Source organism: Mytilus galloprovincialis, chromosome 13 (assembly GCF_965363235.1).
Source record: "Mytilus galloprovincialis chromosome 13, xbMytGall1.hap1.1, whole genome shotgun sequence".
NCBI lineage: Eukaryota > Metazoa > Mollusca > Bivalvia > Mytilida > Mytilidae > Mytilus > Mytilus galloprovincialis.
In genome coordinates, this window is record NC_134850.1 from 13714166 (window position 1) to 13736725 (window position 22560).

The window sequence follows — 22560 nt, forward strand, 5'->3', positions numbered from 1 at the left end:
TAATAAATTTTCATACAGATTTTCTCCATGTAATAGAATACAAAAAAACAGAAAATACTATTGTCTACATTACCAGTGTACAAACACAAAGGTTTGCTTCGAGCCAGTAGGTCAAAGGTTTCAATCTTTAAAAACTGTCAGAGTTAATTTTTTTTTAGATTTTAAAGTGTCTAAACAAAGTCATATCCATTTTGATGGAAGAGCCTAAAACAAAGTCACATTAAGTTTGATGGAATAGTCCAAAACAAAGTCAAATCCAATATAATGGAATACCCTGAAACAAATTAAAGTTCATGCAAATCATAGTACTTACTAGATTTAACATAAAGAATGGTTCTAACTTCTGTGGTTCCTGCTACATTTGATGCCTTGCAGAAGTACTGGGCCTCGTCACTTCTTAGAGCAGCTGGTATCCTCAACACACCACCAGATATAACAGCACTGGGGTTCATAGTACCAGTTCCTCTTCGCCATTCTACTGTTGGTGCGGGTCGACCAGTTGTTACACATCTGAACTCTGCTGTCTCAAATTCGTTCACAGTTTGGAATGTTGGCTCAATTCTAACAGTAGGCTGTACTTGTTGTGCTGTAAGATATAGTTTAAAGCATCAATTATTAATACTTAAGTATTTGACATTGGTTTCATATTCAGTAAAAAAAAGTGTTGCAAATGATACCTAGTTTACTGGCAAGAAAATAATTTGGTAAATCAAAAAACTAAAAACGTACCACCAAAACCATAAAAAAATGGGTTTTTTTTTTTTATATTTACCGCTGACAACAAGAGTAGCCCTATCTGTATCCATATTGAACATGTCAGAACCAGTACACTCATAAGTACCACCATCTTCTGGTCGGACATTTGGAATGACCAGCACACCATTCTGATCAATAGCTTTGTTTGGCATCAAACCACCAACTTTTGACCATGACAGGATGTAGTTGCTCTGTTCAAAAAGATATAAAAATCTTGTTCAAACATAATTTAATTGTCACAGCTTTAGGTGACTCTAATAGGGCACACCCCTTTAGGATCAAAAGATCACATTTAAAAATTGCCTCAATTCACTGAGTCTAATATTCTATACACAGAACTAACAATATTATTAATAAAGCAACATTTACAAGTGGACAATTTCACATATAATGATAACAGCTACATATTAGAATGATACATAAAATGAAATGTTATTTTAATAACAAGTTACTTTTCATATATACTAATTGCTTCATTAGTAAACTTTGATGACCTGCCAACTGGATGTTGGTTGAAATAGCAAAGTTCATATCTAATTATTCTTTTTTACATCAAAAATAAATAAATATTCAGCTGCTCAATAGCAAAATATCCAACCCAAATGAATCTCTAGTTATACATCTGCATTAACATAAAATGACTTCTTTTCTTTGCTTATAGTGTCTCAGCAAAAAAGAATTATGAAATTTCAGATTTTTTTTACATTTATTTCCTAAATAATGTTTGCAAAATGGGATAGAATGTTACAATCATTTTAAAATAAATAATCTTATATAATTTTTTTTTTAAACAATTCACCAAAAAGAACTCTAAAAATGCTACAAACCATTGCACCAATGAATTAAGTAGAAACTTTAAAAAATATTAGTATAGGGTCATGATAATAATTCTAGATTATAATGAAGGTCAGTAAACATGAAATTAGGAAATTCATACACTAACAATTGTCAAGGTTTCGAAAATATTTTTTACATCCAACTTTGAGCATTCAGTTGTTGTGTTGGAGGTTTAACACCTCAACCATATTAGTTGTTTTAAGATTTTCATTTAACATGGAAAATAACTGTTTCTATACTAGTGAAAATTTACAAAACATTACTATTTTGCCTACAATTTGTCAAATTTGAAAGAATTTCCTAATTTCATTGATACTAAAGCAAAATGAAAACGTTATGTAATTTGCATAATATCTATTTTTGAAGGATGACCTCTTTAACCAATTAGCTATAATGCATGTATGATTATCAATTACATTTTTTTACCAGTTTACTTTGAATTGACTTTATTAATCTAGGAATAATACTATCATGGCCTAAGAATGTCCCTGGACTGTTAAAATCATGCTTAAATTCAATAAACATTATTGTTGCTGTATCCCTTTTACCTAGCTAGGCAAGAAATAACAATAAACACTTTCACCAATTTATACCATAGTCCAGAATTATGAAAACATGCTCAATCACCATTCATTCAAAAACTTGTTTTTGTAAACATCTTTATATCTGATGAGTGATTGTTTCTTGATGTTTAACCTCACTTTCAGCACTATCAGCTATATTATGGTGGTAAGTTTTTATTGGTGAAGGATAAGCCAGAGTGTCTTGACAACCACCAATCACTGGCATAAATGTTGTCAATCAAGATTGGAGTCAATCCCACCCGTCATGTGTGGGGTCTAACTCACAACTTCAGTGATGACAGGCTTGTGATATAGTAGATGAACTACTTCTACCACTCAGCTTCCAAGGACATCTTCTTTTAATTTATGCAATGAGCTATCAACAAAAGATTAAAATATGGAATACCCCAAACATTGTCTAGGAACAAATAATCATGTGTGTGGGGCTTAGAAAATAAACAGCTGCGCCATGAGCGCATGATACGCCCGACATCTTATGTGGAAGTCTTATGCAATAATCATAAATAGTTTATGAGAAAGTTTTAAGCAATAACCATATATTGTTTTAGAGACACGGCGGGACATGTGAAACCCCCCACCCTGTTTTTTTTTACAAAAACTAAATATTACCAAAATAAAATTTTGAATCAAAACCAAAAAGTATACAGATCTTTAGATTAATATATCAAAGAAGTGTGTAAAGTTTTAAGCAATAATCATAACTTGTTTTTGAGATACGGCACGACATGTAAAAAACCCTCCCCTCTTTTACAAAATACTCAATAACTCAAAAATAAAATTTTGAATAATCACCAAAAAGTACACAGATCTTTAGATTAATAGAAAAAAGAAGTGTGTAAAGTTTTAAGCAATAATCATAAATCATTTTAGAGATATGGCACAACATGTAAAAAAAACCCTCCCCCTTTTTTAAAAAATACTAATAACTCAAAAATGAAATATTGAATCATCACCAAAAAGTATACAGATATTGAGATTAATATAACAAAGACATGTGTAAAGTTTTAAGCAATAATCATAAATAGTTTTTGAGATATGGCGCGACATGTAAAAAAACCCTCCCCCTTTTTTACAAAATACTCAATAACTCAAAAATGAAATTTTGAATTATCACCAAAAAGTATACAGATATTGAAATTAATATAACTAAGAAGTGTTTAAAGTTTTAAGTCATAATCAAGAATCGTTTTTGAGATACAGTGCGACATGTGAAAAAAACACACCCCTGTTTTAGTCATAAAGTACTGTAACTCAAAAAGTTTAAATCTTATTTTCACCAAAAAGTATACAGATCATTTGACCATCATAAGAAACAACTATATTAAGTTTCATGAAATTTGGATAAGTCGTTCTCAAGTTACGGTGCGACATGTTTACGCCGGACAGACGGACAGACAGACAGACAGACGGACGGACGGACACCGGACATTTGTATACCATAATACGTCCCGTCAAAATTTTGACGGGCGTATAAAAACAGGATTAATGGGCATTTCTATCCTGTTTCTTGCCTCATTCCCTTTTAACTGTGTACCAGTTCTTCATTTAAGCCAGTAAGTATATATATATATACAACTCGTCTAAACATCAACCCAACAATGTTAGATCTGTAAAAGAGGGACGAAAGTCAAACTCATAAATCTAAAACAAACTGACAACGCCATGGCTAAAAAAGAAAAAGACAAACAGAAAAACAATAGTACACATGACACAACATAGAAAACTAAAGAATAAACAACACGAACCCCACCAAAAACTAGGGGTGATCTCAGGTGCTCTGGAAGGGTAAGCAGATCCTGCTCCACATGTGGCACCTGTCGTGTTGCTTATGTGATTACAAATCCGGTAAATAGTCTAATTCGGTAGGTCACATTCATGAAAGGGAAGGGGGTTGTAGTTACGACGTAAGGAACATATCCGATATCATTTGTGAAACGGTTATTCCATAACGGTCAACCAACTCGTGATGGCGTCCGTAAAATTTACGAAGGGATGATTTCAACTTCACCATTTGGAACTCTTGGTTTAATAGCTTCCTTGTGAGCAGTAACCCTCTATCAAGAAAATCATGATAGGAAATGCAAGCACGGGAATATCGTATCAATTGGGAGATATATACCCCGTATGCAGGTGCTGCTGGAATGTTGCTACTTAGAAATGGAAAGTTCACAATTGGAAAGCTGAAATCAACTCTTTTGTCGTAAAGTTTGGTTTTCAACCGACCCTCATTGTCAATTTCTAGATGTAAGTCAAGATATGAAGCCGACTTAACTGTATCTGTAGTATCCTTTATCTCCAATTCGATGGGATAGATGCGTTCCACATAGTCACCAAATTTTTAATTGTTTAGTGAAAGAACGTCATCTATATAGTGGAAAGTAGAGTTAAAGGATATTGCTAACTTCTTATCTTTCTTTCTAAGAAGTTCCTGCATGAAGTCATCCTCATAATAATAAAGAAACAAGTCGGCAAGTAGAGGGGCACAGTTTGTTCCCATTGGGATGCCGACAGTCTGTTGAAAAACACGTCCTCCGAACGTTACAAATATGTTGTCAATCAAGAAATCAAGCATCTTGATAATATCGGTTTCAGAGAATTTTTTGTTTGAATCAGAGTGATTCTTTACAAAGTATGATTTATCCCTCCCTAAGACAAGATACTTGTATCTACGTTGGCCATTCTTTTTTATGAAGCAAAGTAATATCAACTCTTTCAATTTGTCTTTTAGTTTGGAATGTGGAATGTAGAAAAGTCAAATGTTTTAATACTGTTACAAGATGAAAGAGAGTTAGATTGTATGTACTCTAAAAGATCTTTGGAATTTTTAAGTATCCACATCTGATTCACGCCACCTCTAGAATAGGCAGTTTCACAATAACTTTGAAGCCTGTCTTTGATTGCTGATAAAATAGATGTTAATAATTTAGAAAGAGGTTTCGTGGAGCACTTGGAAGACCCAGCAATATACCGTTGTTTGTAAGGACACTTGTGTAGTTTAGGTATCCAATACAGTGATGGAAGATCCAGTTCTTCATCTTTGGTTGAAATACCAAAGGAACAAAGAACAGACCTATGATTATCCAGGATTTCCTCTTTGGTAAGTGTCGTGAGGGTATATGTTGAGTTTCCAAGTGAATTGTCTATACCTAATTCGTTTATCAAGCAATTAATGTAGTGACTTTTACAGACAAAAACGATGTTATTTGGGGCTTTGTCTGCGGGGACAACAACATATTTATCATGGAGGTCGGATAAGTGTTTAGCAACATTTGGGTCTTTAAAGATTGACGTAGCAATCACTGTCAATCAAGATTGGAGTCAATTCAATTTCGCAAATTTTTGGTTCTTCCCTCGCTGGGATTGGAACCCATGCTACTGTGATATCGTGACACCAAATCGCCTGCACTGCAGCCGTATATATATACGCCCACCATTTGGGCTCCTGTAGCTCAGTTGGTGGAGCAGGGTCAGTCACATGTTCAAATCTGCCTGTCATATGATATTTTGGAAGGGAAATCATGTTTAAAGGTAACATTTGGCAACAAACTGAAAAACCTGGGTTAGTGGTTAAAAGAGATTTAAAGATTAAGAGAATATTGATAGGATTTGAAAATCATGCTCTATTGTAACAACTAAAATACAATGTACTCAAATTAAAAAGTTTGGTGTGACTTTGGACATGAACTGGTTGTTGTAGGCTGGCTACTCAACTCATATGTGTCTCTAAGCTTTATACACAAAGTTCTATGGCAATATTATACTTGTGTAACCAAGACGGCTTTATTGGGTTGGTGACAGTATATCACAACTGTTTATATAGTCAATATCATTTGACTAACCATATGTGGATACCATGGTTGCAGTAAGTCATTAAATTTTTTACCATATTCCAAGATTATTTTTTACCTCAATTGAAGAATTAAAAAAATGAGGCTAGCTGCTTCAAAAAGTTGAAAAAAAAATTTAATAAATTCAAAGATATGCATGCAAAAAGCTAATTTTATTCATTCTGTGCAACAGGCTTTGAGAATTAAAAAGATTTTTTATCAAAAGATGATTTAGATACTGTAAATTCAGAAATTCTTGCACTGCTTTCATTATTGCAAATGGGATAATTTTGCAAATTTTAAGCTCTTTTCTCTTGATTAGTTGAATGCAGCAATTCCTGAAATATTTAAACATTGTAATCAAATCCCACAATTTCATTAATAAATGCATGCAAAAATTTCTGAATTTACAGTAAGATTTCTATAGAAAATTCTAATTTAGACCAGAAAGAGGGAGAGGGGGGAAATTGCACAACAATAATTATGGACTAAGTTGTTTACCCCAATCTGCAAATTTCAAAAGAAAAAACAAACAAATTACAAAGCTGCAATTTTCAATAATGGTTTGTTAGTACATTTTTTCTCCAATGTTTACCTGCAGATGGCGACCCTATACAATACAAATGCATAGATTACATGTACCTCTACCCATGTATATAAATTACCTGTATACGACCAGTACGCCATATCTAAATCATAATTTGACATAGCATCACATATATAAAAGTAGAACATAAATAATCCAAACTTAGAATATGACACTGCTTACAAAATCTCCCTTAATATAAAGTGGAATATTTTCCAGTTGCAGACATTATCCACTGCTAACAAAAGTATTTATCAATAATCTAAATGACAATAAGTGGTACCATAACAAAATTATGAAAATTCATTTTTTGTTAAATACTATCATGTAAAACGAATTCTTTGACATTTCCTATTAAAGTTAATATTAAAAAGAATACATATGATGTCCTACTAAACATATATACCCAATTAGTTATTCAAAGTAAAGAAACAGTAAGTGTCCAACAGATTAAAAAATCACTTATACACTTTACATATTTGTATTGTCAGATTGCTGACCAAATAGAAAGTCATTTTAGACAGTAGAGTTTGTAAAAATTGTGATGAAAATAATTGTTGAATGAACAGATGGACAGACAAGTTGAATACAATATAGCCTTGACTTTAAGAGTGGAACATCATTCGTAAATAAGTTACATTTTTGTGCCTGTTCCAAGTCAGGAGCCTCTGGCATTTGTTAGTCTTGTATAATTTTAAATTTTAGTTTCTCGTGTATAATTCAGAGTTTAGTATGATGTCCTTATCACTGAACTAGTATACATATTTGTTAAGGGGCCAGCTGAAGGGCTCCTCCAGGTGCGGCAGTTTCTCACTGCATTGAAGACCCATTGGTGGCCTTCGGCTGTTGTCTGCTATATGGTCGGGTTGTTGTATCTTTGACACATTCACCATTTCCATTCACAATTTTATAACAAAAGTAAAACGAAATCGTTGAAAATATTAAAATGAAGGTTCAATGTCAAAGGAACTTTAATATCAAATGATTAAAAAAAAATATCAGTAATTAAAGGCTGAAACAAACAAGAATGTGTCCCCAGTACATGGATGCCCCACTCGCACTATCATTTCCTTTGTTCAGTTGACCGTGAAATTGGGGTCAAAACTCTTATTTGGCATTAAAATAAGAAAGATCATATCATAAAGAACATGTGTACTAAGTTTCAAGTTGATTGGGCTTCAACTTCATCATAAGGAACATGTGTACTAAGTTTCCAGTTGATTGAGCTTCAACTTCATCAAAAACTACCTTGATCAAAAACTTTAACCTGAAGTGGGACAAACAGACAGACGAAGGAACAGACAGTCAGACCAGAAAACATAATGCCCCTCTACTATCATAGGTGGGGCATAAAAAATCTTCATTAGTCCATTTTGGTTGTTAAAATAAAGGAAAAGTTAAAATTGCAATAATTCAAATGAAAGTTTTAAAACCTCAAAATTGGCAAAAACCTGTTTATATTTAAAATTATGAATTTTAATCACTATGGTGATTTCAGACAAAACGTACCTGCATTTCTCCTTGAGCAACACACACAAATCTAACCGATTGTCCCTGATCAACTGATCGTTCCTTTGGTGGCTCAATGTACACCCTAATAGGCTGTTGTTTACCTGTTGTTAAATTATATATTTTTAAGCATAAATTTCAAACCAATTTTCAATTTGACAATAAAAGCTGCTGAATCGTGACTTTTGCCAATTTATTCACACCCAAAGATTTTTAAAATTCCAAACTTGACAGTTTTTTCAAAAAGCTACTATAAGCAAATAAACCTAAAGCGTTTATGCAATCAAAAAAATCTGTAAGTGCTAGAAAGGGGAGATAATTTGTAATATCTACATAACACAATTACGTCTGCTGCTTGAGTGAACATAAGTTGCCAGACAGACATCTCTTCCTGCATATTTTTCTTGTACAAATCAATTTTATTCCAAATAAAAGAGTGCCAACAAGAGGACATAATTCATAATACCTACCTAACACAATTAAGTTGACATACTGCCTGTTGCTTCCGTGAACATTAGTTGCCGTACAAACATATCTGCCTGCATCTGTTTCTTGTACATCTCTGATTGTAAGTGAGTATCTTGGACCAACTTGGGCTCTATTTGGTAGACCTTGGCCGTCTATTCTACTCCAGATTACATTGAAAGGCCCTGGACCTTGCACATTACATTGGAAGACTATAGTCTGACCGACTGTGTCCTCTAGCTCTGTTGGGTTGACCGTTACAACAGGTTTTAGGACCTCTGAAGACAAAACATTCATTTGAAAAGTGATTTTCTCTTACGCAAATATCAAATAAATTTAAAACACCCATGCCAATTTTTTAAAAATCTCATTGGCAATCGGCCTAGACTAAATTCAGACTGTTTTCCAAGGATTTCTATTCATGATTTTCTACTCTTGTTCTTTTATTCATTGAAGAGAAGAACCAAATTTGGCATAAGCATAACTATTCATATCTGTGTTATTATTCTACTTGTGAAAGTGACTAATATAAGTATGTTGTACAGTAGTTGTCGTTTGTTTTTGTAATTTATACATAATAATTAGACTATTTACCGGATTTGTAATCACATAAGCAACACGACGGGTGCCACATGTGGAGCAGGATCTGATTACCCTTCCGGAGCACCTGAGATCACCCCTAGTTTTTGGTGGGGTTCGTGTTGTTTATTCTTTAGTTTTCTATGTTGTGTCTTGTGTACTATTGTTTTTTCTGTTTGTCTTTTTCATTTTTAGCCATGGCGTTGTCAGTTTGTTTTAGATTTATGAGTTTGACTGTCCCTTTGGTATCTTTCGTCCCTCTTTTATACGTATATCTCATTTCTCATTTTTTTAATATAGATTAGACCGCTGGTTTTTCTGTTTGAATGGTTTAACACTAGTAATTTTGGGGCCCTTTATAGCTTGTTGTTCAGTGTGAGCCAAGGTTCCATGTTGAAGGCCGTACATTGACCTATAATGGTTTACTTTTATAAATTGTTATTTGGATGGAGAGTTGTCTAATTGGCACTCATACCACATCTTCCTATATCTATTTACAGTATCTTCATGCATTATATTATCTAATTCTTCCATATCTCAAATAATAGTGTACTATCGACCAACCTGACATCTCAACTATCTTTCCTCTTCCAGATTAATTGGAAGTGCCCTTGACATTGTATTTTAAATTGGAAGTCTATATTCTAATCAATTATGTTGCTCATGTGAATCAAATTGTCTAATTGACTAGGGACATGTTGAAAAAAAACCAGTCTATTGTTCAAAACTGTTTATTGCACTATAGATGTCTTATGAGTTTTTAGCAGTACATTTATATCGCAATGAAATATAACCTGACATTATCTCTTTATTTTTAGCATAGCCTCTTTCTGAATATTTCCTAAATTAAGTCACATGACTGGTAACTTACCATCTCTCTGGCATCTTCCTCCTACTTCTGTAGGGTTACCAGTGTAGCCTCTGTCTGTATCACACCTGATAAACAAATCATGTTCGATATAAAACTAGAATTTCTACCCATTTGGATGAAGAGCGGGTTGCAAAACTATTTCTCAATAAAAAGAAAGATTTTCATTTTAAGATCATTAAAGCATATTTGAAAACAAATATAAAATCCACAGTGTATTATTTTTATGTTTTATCAAATCTATTCTCTTGGATTTAAGCAAAATCTGAAAATTTACAGAGAATTCCTTTTTTTTTCAATCGAATTGTTTGAGTAACCTCCACTATGGCTAAATTTCTTTCAAAATTTAATTAAACAGAAAATGATCTGCAATGGTAAAAGTATAATATTTTTCATTGAAAGTATATGTTGGTTGAAAGAAGATTTGACAGACACTTTCTACAACCCCATTACCACAGCTCAACCTCTTAAATGGAAAAGCCCTTCACAGTCTCTCCCGCTGACCAGAGAATCTGTCCCGCTTGAACTATTGATGTCATACAACAATCGCTTTTCCATTGTGGTGTCAGATATTTGTTTTATGACGTCAAATTTTACAAAACTTTTGTGATGTCCAGTAATGGCAGACAAATAGCCATAAGGTGTATAGAATGTTATATGAGTTACCTTTCACACTTTCTACCAATATATCCTGGTGGACATCTATCACATGTGACTAGACCATCTGATTCAAGGTAACAACTTCGTGAAAATCTGTAAAGCACAAATTTTTCAATTTCAATATTTTCATAATTTCATTCTTAAAGACTATATCAGTTCTGTAAATTCAGAATTGTTTGAATGTTACACACAAACTTGCCATTTTACTATGTTCTTCCTTTTTTACTATATCTTAAAAGTTTTTAGATGATCTGCATATTTTAGAAATTTTTGCATACAATTATTGTTGTTTTTATTAAATGATGGACACAATCATGAGATTAATTACAGCAATTTCAAGAACCGCTATGTACTTATAATGCCACCATCATTCTAAATGCAATTATTTTTATAAAATTTTCATACTTACTGGTTAGAGGGTACAGTAAGTGGACAAGGACAAGGTCTACAATCATTAGGGGTACCAGTTGTGGAATCACCATAGTAACCAGTAGCACATCTTTCACATCTCTCACCTTCAGTATTGTCTTGACAGTTCTGTTGAACAAAAATTCAATGAGTCTCTGTACGAAGTAACTTCATTACTGAATTTTTTTATTTTCTTTATGTAATTTTCTCCCTTGTATAATTTTTTTTTTAATCTTTAGATCTTGGCCCACTATTCATTTTTTTTTTTTATATATTTTACTGAATTTTTATTTAGTTTCAAACCAAACAACATCTTACCAAGCAGACTCCAGTTGCTGGGTCACATGCTGAAGCATGCCCATTACAGCTACACCTGATACAACGGTTATTGGTATCCTTTAGATAACCAACAGCACACTCTTCACATGAGAGTCCTCTGTATCCTTCTGGGCATCGACAGCTCTCAACCATTGGAGCGCGACCAAGGTTGGTAACTTCAGGTACAGCTGTATCCATACGAAGGTCACGTAATGATGTGTATGAGGTGATGCTGTGGTATGTAGCTCTGATGAGAATGGCTTCGATGTCAGACAATATCCTAAGGAATGCTTCTCTGGTTGGTGTTGATCCATCGCTCAATTGGAAAGTTGACTGAAATTCAAAATGTAATGGTCACTTATGAATCTAGATGTTTATGCTGAAAGCGTGTTAAAAGAAATTTTGGATTTCATATTTGTTTCATAACTGCTATCAAGATAGACAACAAGTGAAACTGCGAGCTACTGCTCACTGATGATACCCCCGCCGCAAGTGGATAATATTAATAGTGTAAAAATATGGAAGTGTTCGGTAAACAGGAAGTTGTCGAGTGATGAATCTGAAAACGCATCACACGGTACTATAGCTGACTTATATAAATCCTGAAACCAAATTTCAGAAATCCTTGTATTGTAGTTCCTGAGAAAAATGTGACGAAAATTTTCAACTTGGCTATCATGTGTAAAATCATACAAGTGTTCGGTAAACAGGAAGTTGTCGAGTGATGAATCTGAAAACGCATCACACGGTATAGCTGACTTATATAAATCCTGAAACCAAATTTCAGAAGTCCTTGTATTGTAGTTCCTGAGAAAAATGTGACGAAAATTTTCAACTTGGCTATCATGTGTAAAATCATACAAGTGTTCGGTAAACAGAAAGTTGTCGAGTGATGAATCTGAAAACGCATCACACAGTATAGCTGACTTATATAAATCCTGAAACCAAATTTCAGAAATCCTTGTATTGTAATGTGACGAAAATTTTCAACTTGGCTATCATGTGTAAAATCAGACAAGTGTTCGGTAAACAGGAAGTTGTCAAGTGATGAATCTGAAAACGCATCACACGGTATGGCTGACATATATAAATGTTGATACCAAATTACAGAAAGGGTGGATGTGTAGTTCCTGAGAAAAATGTGACGAAAGTTTCATGGGACGGACTGACTGACGGACTGACGGACTGATGGACGGACGGACTGACGGACGGACTGACAGACAGAGGTAAAACAGTATACCCCCCCCTTTTTTAAAGCGGGGGTATAATTACTTCTATTTTTCTAAGTAACAGTTATTTTTTTTTATCTTTTTATTTTAGATTTTAATGAGATACTTAAAATAACTACATATAACCAACTAACATTAATCCACTAAAATAATTTTTGATTTTATATCAAACTTAACATATGGATTTTTTTACATCTTGGCTTACAGCTATTTTCAGAGATATATATTTGCAAGTGTGCACATATAAAAATTCTTTCAAGGGAATCAATTTTTAAATTCAAGAAATGGGAGGACACCTCTTATATTATACATGGAATTTAACCTTGTCAGAACCATTTTTTTACAAAAAAGAGAACAACAATATTTACAGCATTATTCAACATATATATTGATTGTTAATTGCTTAACCTCCAGAGGCAAATATTTCATTGTTCTTCTTTCAAAATGCAATCTTACCTCTCTAAGTAAAATCTCATATAAGTTATCTTCATACATCTTGACTGCAGGATTGAATAGATGGTACATTCGCTCTCTCTGCCCACTTGTCTGTAAACAAAATTCAAGCATATTATAAATAGAATGTTTGTTAATAGTTTTAATATGAAAGTGCATTACAAAGGAGGCTTAGAAAAAGATTCATCTATTCTAGATGTTAAATTTTCCTTTATATAACAATTTTCTGTCCCATACATCATACAGTTTTGCAGGTTTATTTCATTTCATTTTCATTCATTGTAAAAAAAGAAGGAACAGATTTAGCAAATATATACATAATACTCTGTAAATACAATCAATAAAAATTGTTTATATTATAATTTTTTTTAATTACTCAGATAACATTTACAAAAATGTTTTCTATGAGTGCTAAGAAATTTGTATCAATTGCTTGAAAATACTCACAATTATTTCTATATCAACGTCCCTAAAGGTGCCTCCTGCATCCTGAGCTACATGGGTCTCCAATGTAAATCGTAGATAACCACCATAAGATTCCACCTGAAAATTAAAAAATAAAAACTTTATAAAAAGATGCGGTATCATTGTAGACGAGACAACTTTCCCACTGAGTTCTAACTATAACTCCTGGTAAGGACTTCAACAATAAGCAAAAATCTAAGCAGTAAAGATATCCCGAAAAGGCCATAAAATGACAAAATGAGAACAATTCAAAAGGGAAACTAGAGGCCTGATCTATGAAGATTTAATATAATTAATGTACTTCCAATTGAACCCTGAACCTCTGGTGATTTAAATACCAGAAATTGTGCTTTTGCAAATTTCTTTCTTTTTGTTTCTATGTTGTAGAGATTAATAGGAAAATTCTATGTTTTTTACATGAAATACCTGAGGATGATTTACCGTTGGTACTTGAGAAAAAGTTGATCTGGCTATAATGTCGAATGCAATTTTCAGCTTCAAAATCCAAGGAATAAATCTTGACCCTCATATAAGTTGGCTCATATAAGTTGGGAAATTTTTGTGCATTTTAATTTTGCCACAGACAGTAACTGACTGTTTATAAAATCAATGCAAAATCCAGGAATTATATTCATTTTGTAATCCATTCATCATCATTCATTGTGGTCATTTAATTTTATTTATTTATTAAGAGAGTTTTAAAGGTTTAGCTATTACCAACATAGTTTTCCTTAGGGAATTTAAATCTGACTGCATATCTTGGACTTTGATTTTCCACTAGTAAATGGGTCTTGCTTATAAGTTGGCACCCCTCTCTAAAATCTTAATTTTACTTCCAAACTTCTGATTTTATACTTGAGTACCTACAGTTACTAATGATGTGGTGTACTAACCATGATTTACCTAATGATGATGTGCAATAACCATGATTTACCTGATGATTTGCAATAACCATGATTTACCTGATGATAATAATGCTATAGTCATGATTTACCTAATGATGTTGTACTATGACCATGACCATGGTTTACCTAATGATGCTGTGCTATAACAATGATTTACCTAATGATTTGCAATAACCATGATTTACCTAATGATTTGCTATAACAATGATTTACCTGATGATTTGCAATAACCATGATTTACCTGATGATTTGCAATAACCATGATTTACCTGATGATTTGCAATAACCATGATTTACCTGATGATTTGCAATAACCATGATTTACCTGATGATTTGCAATAACCATGATTTACCTGATGATAATAATGCTATAGTCATGATTTACCTAATGATGTTGTACTATGACCATGACCATGGTTTACCTAATGATGCTGTGCTATAACAATGATTTACCTAATGATTTGCAATAACCATGATTTACCTAATGATTTCCAATAAGCATTATTTACCTGATGAAGTTATGCTATAGCCATGATTAACCTAATGATGTTGTGCTATGACCATGATTTACCTAATGATGCTGTGCTATAACCATGATTTACCTAATGATTTGCATTTACCAGGATTTACCTAATAATTTGCAGTAACCATGATTTACCTGATGATTTGCAATAATGGTGATTTACCTAATGAAGTTGTGCAATAAAATTTCTTTACCTTGTTTCCTCTAAACTTGGGAGGCAGGCTGAAGTAAAGACTTTCTCGTTCCTTCTGGACACTATCTAATCTGGCGAATTTGACTTCCCGTCTTGTGACATCTAGTTCAAAACCATCAGTAATTGTATTACTTAATCTTCTGTTTGTAAGGGCGAAGTTATGGCTTCCATCTGATCCTAACTGTGGTCTTAGCTAAAATGTTTAAAACATATGCAAATAAAAAGATATTTTTTCAAAGATATTATACTTTAAACAAAATTATACTGCAAACTGTCTAAATTTTGTGGGGGATTTCTTTTTCCCGATTAGAAAATTAACTTGAAAATTAATTTTTGTGAAGATGTCAAATGTTGATGGGAAATCTTGAAAAAGTCTGAATTGGTTAAATTGAAATAGTTAAGCAAATTTCTAAAACAGAGAAACACTACACTGTAACAAAATTTTGAGAAACACTGTAGGAATATTTTCAATTTGCATTTATTGTTTCAAAATTTCAGTTAAATTTATATATGTGTTTTTGTGCCAAATGTGTCAAAATTTTACATTTAATCAAACCTTACAATGATGAAAACAAAGATGACATTCAACATAAAAAATAACAGGCATGTTTCCATAGCAACAAAAGCACTGTTTTGTCTGGTATCGTACTTACCTCATCTCTATAGTAAGATGAACTAGAGCACTGATTGGTCAGGCCGTTACACCAACATGCCAGACATCCCTGTTGGTTACTTTGGTCCAAGTAAAAATAGCCATCTTTACATGAACTACAACGCAGACCTCTTACATAGGACTGAAAACAAGAACATAATGTTTTACATACTATCATACACATTTCAATGAATGGCTGACCTTGTTAATGACAAATCTATTGTTGTTGTTTGATGTCATTTGGGTTTTTTTTTTTCTTTTTTTTCTGATCAGATAAGTATTAATAACTTTCCATCTGTTTTTCAGATTTTTTTCTTATGTTGTGCTGTTACACCACTGTCCAAAGATGTTTAACCCATTCACATTCTGCATGTGACAGTTTGAAGTCGGTACTTAATAATTCAGCTGCTGTCCTTCATATTTGTCTCATTAGCAATCATATAACTCTTCATATACAGATTTTAACAACAACAAAAAAAACAATAATTTTGAAATTAAGTGGGCAAAATTTAAATGCATTGCCTAGGAAAAAAGCATGAGGGGTTCAAAATGTTACTTGACAACAAGTCCTAAGAATACAGTCACTTACTTTACACGTGCATTGTAGATTGTTAGGATCACACTGTGTGTTAGGAACTGTTCCCCTGCTGTCACAATTACAATCTGGTCCTGGTTTCAAAATAATAATAGCAAATAATTCAGGCAATATTTGCTTCTGTCTTAAATCTTTTCTTTAATTAGAGATAATTTTACATAAAAATTTTCAATAATTGATTTAAAATATTAAAATAAAAACTTTTCGCTTACTAAATCCATGATATAAGAGACAGATTAAGGGGTACCCTCATTGACCTAAGTATAAAGTTAATGAATAGACTTTTTACAAGTCCACTTCATATCTTACAGGTAGCAACCCCCCTTCCTGTTTTTCTAAGAAAAATGTGAGATATATTTAATTTTAGTGAACTTTCAATGTAAAAATTCAAAGCAAATTTTCGTGGAATTTGTGGTTACAGGTGAACCACAAAATTAAATGTTTTCCATTATGACAAATTTTCTAAAGGCTTGTATATAGACTTCATCAAAACTACTAAATTAAATATCCAAGTACATGCAAGTTTTCCCTCATCCACGACAATAAATGAATCCGCAGTACTCCAAAAAGATTTTCTGACAGACAACACAAAGTACAAACAACTGATTACTATATAGCAGGTAATTTTTTTAAATTTAATTGCATTTTAACTTACCAACTGGTCCAATTTTACAGTAATCTCCAGGTCTGAGTGGGTTACCAGTATAGCCTTGTATACAGCTGAAAGGTCAAAGGTTATTCATTCAGTCTTGCAACCAGTAAATTAATAACTGAAAAACTTCAGCTTTTAAATAGTTGTTTTATTTGACGTGCAATGCAAATTTTGTTGTTTGGATAATGTTTATCAGTTATAATGACATTTCTAAATTACAAACCAAAGTTTGTTCTTTGATTTTTATAAAGTTTTTTTATATCTACAATTTAATTTAAAAATCTCAGGTTAAAATGCTTTTACTCATCTTCCAACAAGTTTTAAAAAATGAAGAAGTAACTTAGCAATGTTTTAAGCTTTATTTTCTAAAGATGCTTGAAACTTTCCAAGATATCTTTTGCTATTGTTTTGTGTCTGCAAACAAGCCTATTGAAAATGTGTACTTGGATGGAGAGTAGTCTCATTGGCACTCATACCACATCTTCTAATTATTTCTATTAATCTAAGATTAGATTTGTAATTAACCAATTCCTTCGAAATCCACAAACATTGATATGTATGAATAGCAATGACTCCAAAGTAATTGAAGTTGAGTACTTTACTCCTATTGTCACATATTGAAACATATTGATTTGAGGGGGTTCAGATGTGGTGGTGTCGTCCCAAATTCACTGAAAAATTTAGCTGAATCTGCGTTTCCCAAAAATAAAGCATTCTTTCCAGAAAGAAAATAATCTTTAATTCCTGATTCCTGATAAGTGTAAATCTTGAATTTCACTCAAAACTAAAGATACAATACTAACATCCAAAAATATGTCCTTCCGCCCTCCTGATTATATTAAATATTTACCTTTCACATCTCCTGCCTGTGTGACCTGCAGGACAAGCCGTACATGTCACCTGGCCATCACTAGATAACTCACAAACTGGACTGAATCTGAAGTAAAATGTTTATCAATTGTAGGGAAATAATTCTCTATTAAACAATTCTAAATAGATTTAAGTAACTCTATTAATCAAATGTACTGCCAATAATCTACTTAAGAATAGCATTAGATACATTTTACAATATTTTATTTGATTTACATTATTTTATATATTTTACAATATTTTATATATTTTACAATATTTTATATATTTTACAATATTTTATATATTTTACAGTATTTTATATATTTTACAACATTTAAGATATTTCACATAAGCATTTCAAATGAAGTGAATTCCTTTTAACATAATTTTTTATCTTGAAAGTGTTTGGTCAAACTTCCAACAAAAGCAATTTTCAAAACTTTCTGGTCAACAAATATAATTACAAGCATTTACTACAAAAACAATTATTTGACTGTTTATCTTTTTTAAATTTTCTTTAGAATGAACAGCTATTTTCAAAACCACATACAAAAATCATTGTTCTTGTTACATCTACATTTCTCATCTTTTGCCATTATACTGATCATTTCTCAAACAATGTTTGCCTTTTAGTATTTCTTTTTAACCATAATTCAACCATCAAACAATCGAAATAGTTAACCCAAAAAGGACGACGAAAAGATGTCCCAGTACTTCCTTTATTAATATTAAATATCAATTATATTAATAAAGATTTTTGGGGGATAAAAAGGGGTGAGAACTATATTCGACTGTATATGTCATAATAAAATAAGCAATGGGACATCTTTTGGTTTAATACATGGTGTATACAAATGATTACCAGAAGAGTTGAAAGATCATATACTCACTGATTTGGAGATTCTGTAAGAGGACATGGACATGGTTGACAGGAGGTTGGAGATCCTCCTCTAGCATCGCCATAGAAACCAGGGGCACATTTCTCACACATATCACCTTCTGTATTATGTTGACAGTTCTAGAAATAGATTCATTTGTGATAAAATTAAGAATGAACATGTGAAAAGCAACAAACCGAGCAAAGTGCAGATTACAGCCAGTGCAGGTCACCAACACAGTGAAAAAATCCTGCACCCGAAGAATTTGTGTCAGCTAGTGAAGTTATTTTACACCTTTCAAAAATGTGTGATAAATTCTATATTACTGTACTATAAAAAAAGTTATTCAATGTACTGTCATAGGACAAACATGTTTCAATTATTGCAAGAAACTGTAGACTTTTCACTCATTTACATCAAGAAATTAAACTTCAGGAGAATTTTGGTAAAAAATATATTTTTCTATGAAATATATAGCAGAATTTTCAAATTCTGAATTATTTTTAACCTCTGTTAAGTTAAGATTTGTTCCGAAAAGACAGATTTTTTTCTACAACATAGTTATAGGAAGATGTGGTATGAGTGCCAATGAGACAACTCTACATGTCTGTTTCCTATAGCTATTGGATATCTTAACTTCAGTGGTAATATGCATATCAGCCTTGACTTTTAAATCACTTTTTACTTTTTTCTACTTCAACATCATGGTATCATAAGTATAACAATTGATTTTTTTTTACATAAATCTTTATAAGGTAACTTCTACATATTTTAAGATAAAAAAAAGTTTCACAGTAAAAACATGTAACCTGGCCCTACCTTGCATGTTCCTGTCTCTGGGTCACACTCACTGGAATGTCTGTTACACTGACATGGTTCACATAACCCGAGGTATAATCCTCCTCCTGTCCTAGTATACCCACTATCACAATCCTAAACAATTATACAAATATATATACTTATTGTCTTTCTATGTTGTGATGTTCATTGAATGTTGTTTGTTGATGTGGATCATAAGTGTTTCTCGTTTTTTTATATATAGATTAGAATGTTGGTATACCTGTTTGAATGGGGCCCTTTATAGCTTGCTGTTTGGTGTGAGCCAAGGCTCCATGATAAAGACCTTACTATAACCTATAATGGTTTACTTTTACAAATAGTGACTTTGATTGAGATTTGTCTCATTGGCACTCATAACACAACTATTGTTTGATTATTGTTTAAGAAATGATTATCTTACCAACCAATTAAAATACAGTTGATTTACAGCTGTGCTGTTGGTATTCAAATATACATTTAAACTGAAGCCCTTAGCAGCAAACTATGCAGTGATTTATTTTCTTGATGTGAACATTAAAGAGAAGACAGAAGTTTCACATATTCACTGCAATTTATATTTGTGTTAGGTTTCTGTTCAAGAAAGTCTCAAAAATAAGTCGCTTACAAAAATTTAAATTGGTTATCAAAATAAAACTGCATTGATTCATAATCCTGTAAATAAATCTTGAAAAAAACAAGTTTTGTCATTGGGTTGCTGTCTAATTGATATACTCACCATATTTCCTTTTCTTCATAGATTTTTTATATCTCTAATCAGTTATTTTTATATTTCTCCTATTGGTGTGTGTATTGAAATTGAGAGTATACAATCTTAGCTAGATAATTTTAATAATTCAAATCATATACAGTGGATTTATTTATTTTCAAGGGTATCAATTTTCAAGAATTGAGGAAAAAATGTTTTTTCGTGGATGTATGAGTTCATGATTTTGCAAAAGTCTGCATATAAAGGCTTATGTGCAGACTTTGGAATTGCATATAAAATTGAAGATTTTCATGAAAATATTTAAAAATTGTGGTTCAAAAATACATCATAATTGGTATATCATCATTATCATATTTTCACTAACTTCACAGGACAATCCTTTGTAACCAGTTGGACAAGCACATTGTTCTACAGCATAAGCCCTGTCTAATCTGGTATCCCTGTCTTCTGCTATGTCCATAATTACATCACGGATACTACAATCAAATTTTAAAATATTAAAATGTTTTAAAATCTATTTTCCATGTTGCTACAAGCTAACTTCATTTTTCCATATTGTCCTAAAATTTGTATTCCATCAAATAAATAATGAGAGTTTAAAAATATTGTATAAAGCATTATTTACCATTTCTTAGATAATCTAGTAACAAAATTTTGACCAGTGTTTAAAGTTTCATCCCCCTCCCCACAATATTGCAAAATCCTTGGTGTTTATTTTTTATACACAACGTCTATCCCAGGTTTTGCTATGGGAAACCCCATATTTTCTCAATAAAAAAATAAAACAAATGTGAAATGCCATTAGTTTTTACCTTGCTGAGTCTGTGTCTCTTGTAAAGGTAGCTCTAATCAGTAAGGCACTAACATCAGCTAGAGCCATCAATAAGAATTCTCTGGTGGCAGGTTCTCCATCTGGTCTTGTCCAAAATTGCTGTAATAATCATAAAATAATGTCAGAAACAACTTGCTATAATGATCATAAAATAATGTCAGAAACAACTTGCTATAATGATCATAAAATAATGTCAGAAACAACTTGCTATAATGATCATAAAATAATGTCAGAAACAACTTGCTATAATGATCATAAAATAATGTTAGAAACAACTTGCTATAATGATCATAAAATAATGTCAGAAACAACTTGCTATAATGATCATAAAATAATGTCAGAAACAACTTAGGCTATAATGATCATAAAATAATGTCAGAAACAACTTGCTGTAATGATCATAAAATAATGTCAGAAACAACTTGCTATAATGATCATAAAATAATGTCAGAAACAACTTACTATAATGATCATAAAACAATGTCAGAAACAACTTGCTATAATGATCATAAAATAATGTCAGAAACAACTTACTATAATGATCATAATTCATGCATTCTATGAAATTAATTCTCAATAAATCTAAAAAAATATCAAAAGCAATTTTAACCAAATAAAAAGTTATTGTAGTAGATTAAAATTCATGAATATCCTCTTTCAAAGTACTGAGACCTCCTGAAAATTTACCTCATATAATGGCACTTTGTATACTGCAGGTGTATTTGATGTTGGGGCAGTCTTGTCCTTGTAAACTAATGTTATATCGTTTCCCTGAAAACAGAAATCTTAATATAAAACACAAGTTGAAAAGACCATATTATGGTAATGATCGCTATTGAAAATGCTGTTGATTTTATTTTAACGCAATGTGTTATATTACCGTACCAGGAAAATAGAGAAAAGCTTTTGTAATGTCCATGAAAACAAAATTGGATTTTGAACTGGTTCCACTTACACTTATTTCTACCAGTGGAGCAGCAGTGTCCTGTGGGCTAGTATCCAGTCCAGGTCTATAGCTGATCACAAAATTAAGATTTCCACCATAAGATGTCACCTGTAATAGATAGATAATTAAATAAACTTCTTAAAAACATCCAATAAGTCTTTGGTTAGACTTGGCAGAAGTTAAAACACAAGATCTCCTGCATTCGAGTAGAACAAAATTCACAGGTTACCATCTCACGTGAAGCTTTATAATAAATGTCACATTCAAGGAGAACATCACAGGTAACAATCTCACGTGAAGCTTTATATCAAATGTCAGTCATTTTGATAATGTCATTATTTATAGATTATCGTTGATCATCTCAACGAGATTGATTTTCTCGCTTGAGCCGGGACGGCGAAAGCGAGAAAGGCAATCGAGTTGAGATGACTAATGATAATCT

General features: G+C 32.1%; 1 protein-coding gene across 7 annotated transcripts in view; it reads right to left on the bottom strand.

Moving 5' to 3' along the window:
• LOC143057180 (basement membrane-specific heparan sulfate proteoglycan core protein-like) overlaps nt 1–22560 on the bottom strand; it is a 188417-nt gene that overhangs the window by 58482 nt on the left and 107375 nt on the right. For 5 of the 7 annotated variants that reach the window (XM_076230436.1, XM_076230440.1, XM_076230437.1 and 2 more), the window contains 22 exons: nt 22128–22226; nt 21860–21943; nt 21153–21271; nt 20705–20816; nt 19614–19727; nt 18807–18934; nt 17915–18001; nt 17068–17132; nt 16407–16486; nt 15819–15959; nt 15167–15358; nt 13527–13622; nt 13083–13172; nt 11398–11730; nt 11081–11208; nt 10678–10764; nt 10015–10079; nt 8570–8842; nt 8100–8203; nt 6670–6693; nt 773–947; nt 314–586 (listed from right to left, as the gene is read on the bottom strand). In XM_076230436.1, the coding sequence (XP_076086551.1) occupies nt 314–586; nt 773–947; nt 6670–6693; nt 8100–8203; nt 8570–8842; nt 10015–10079; nt 10678–10764; nt 11081–11208; nt 11398–11730; nt 13083–13172; nt 13527–13622; nt 15167–15358; nt 15819–15959; nt 16407–16486; nt 17068–17132; nt 17915–18001; nt 18807–18934; nt 19614–19727; nt 20705–20816; nt 21153–21271; nt 21860–21943; nt 22128–22226 (2869 nt within the window). The remainder of the gene's footprint in view (nt 1–313; nt 587–772; nt 948–6669; nt 6694–8099; nt 8204–8569; nt 8843–10014; nt 10080–10677; nt 10765–11080; nt 11209–11397; nt 11731–13082; nt 13173–13526; nt 13623–15166; nt 15359–15818; nt 15960–16406; nt 16487–17067; nt 17133–17914; nt 18002–18806; nt 18935–19613; nt 19728–20704; nt 20817–21152; nt 21272–21859; nt 21944–22127; nt 22227–22560) is intronic. The other 2 variants (XM_076230438.1, XM_076230441.1) reach the window with 1 other exon arrangement.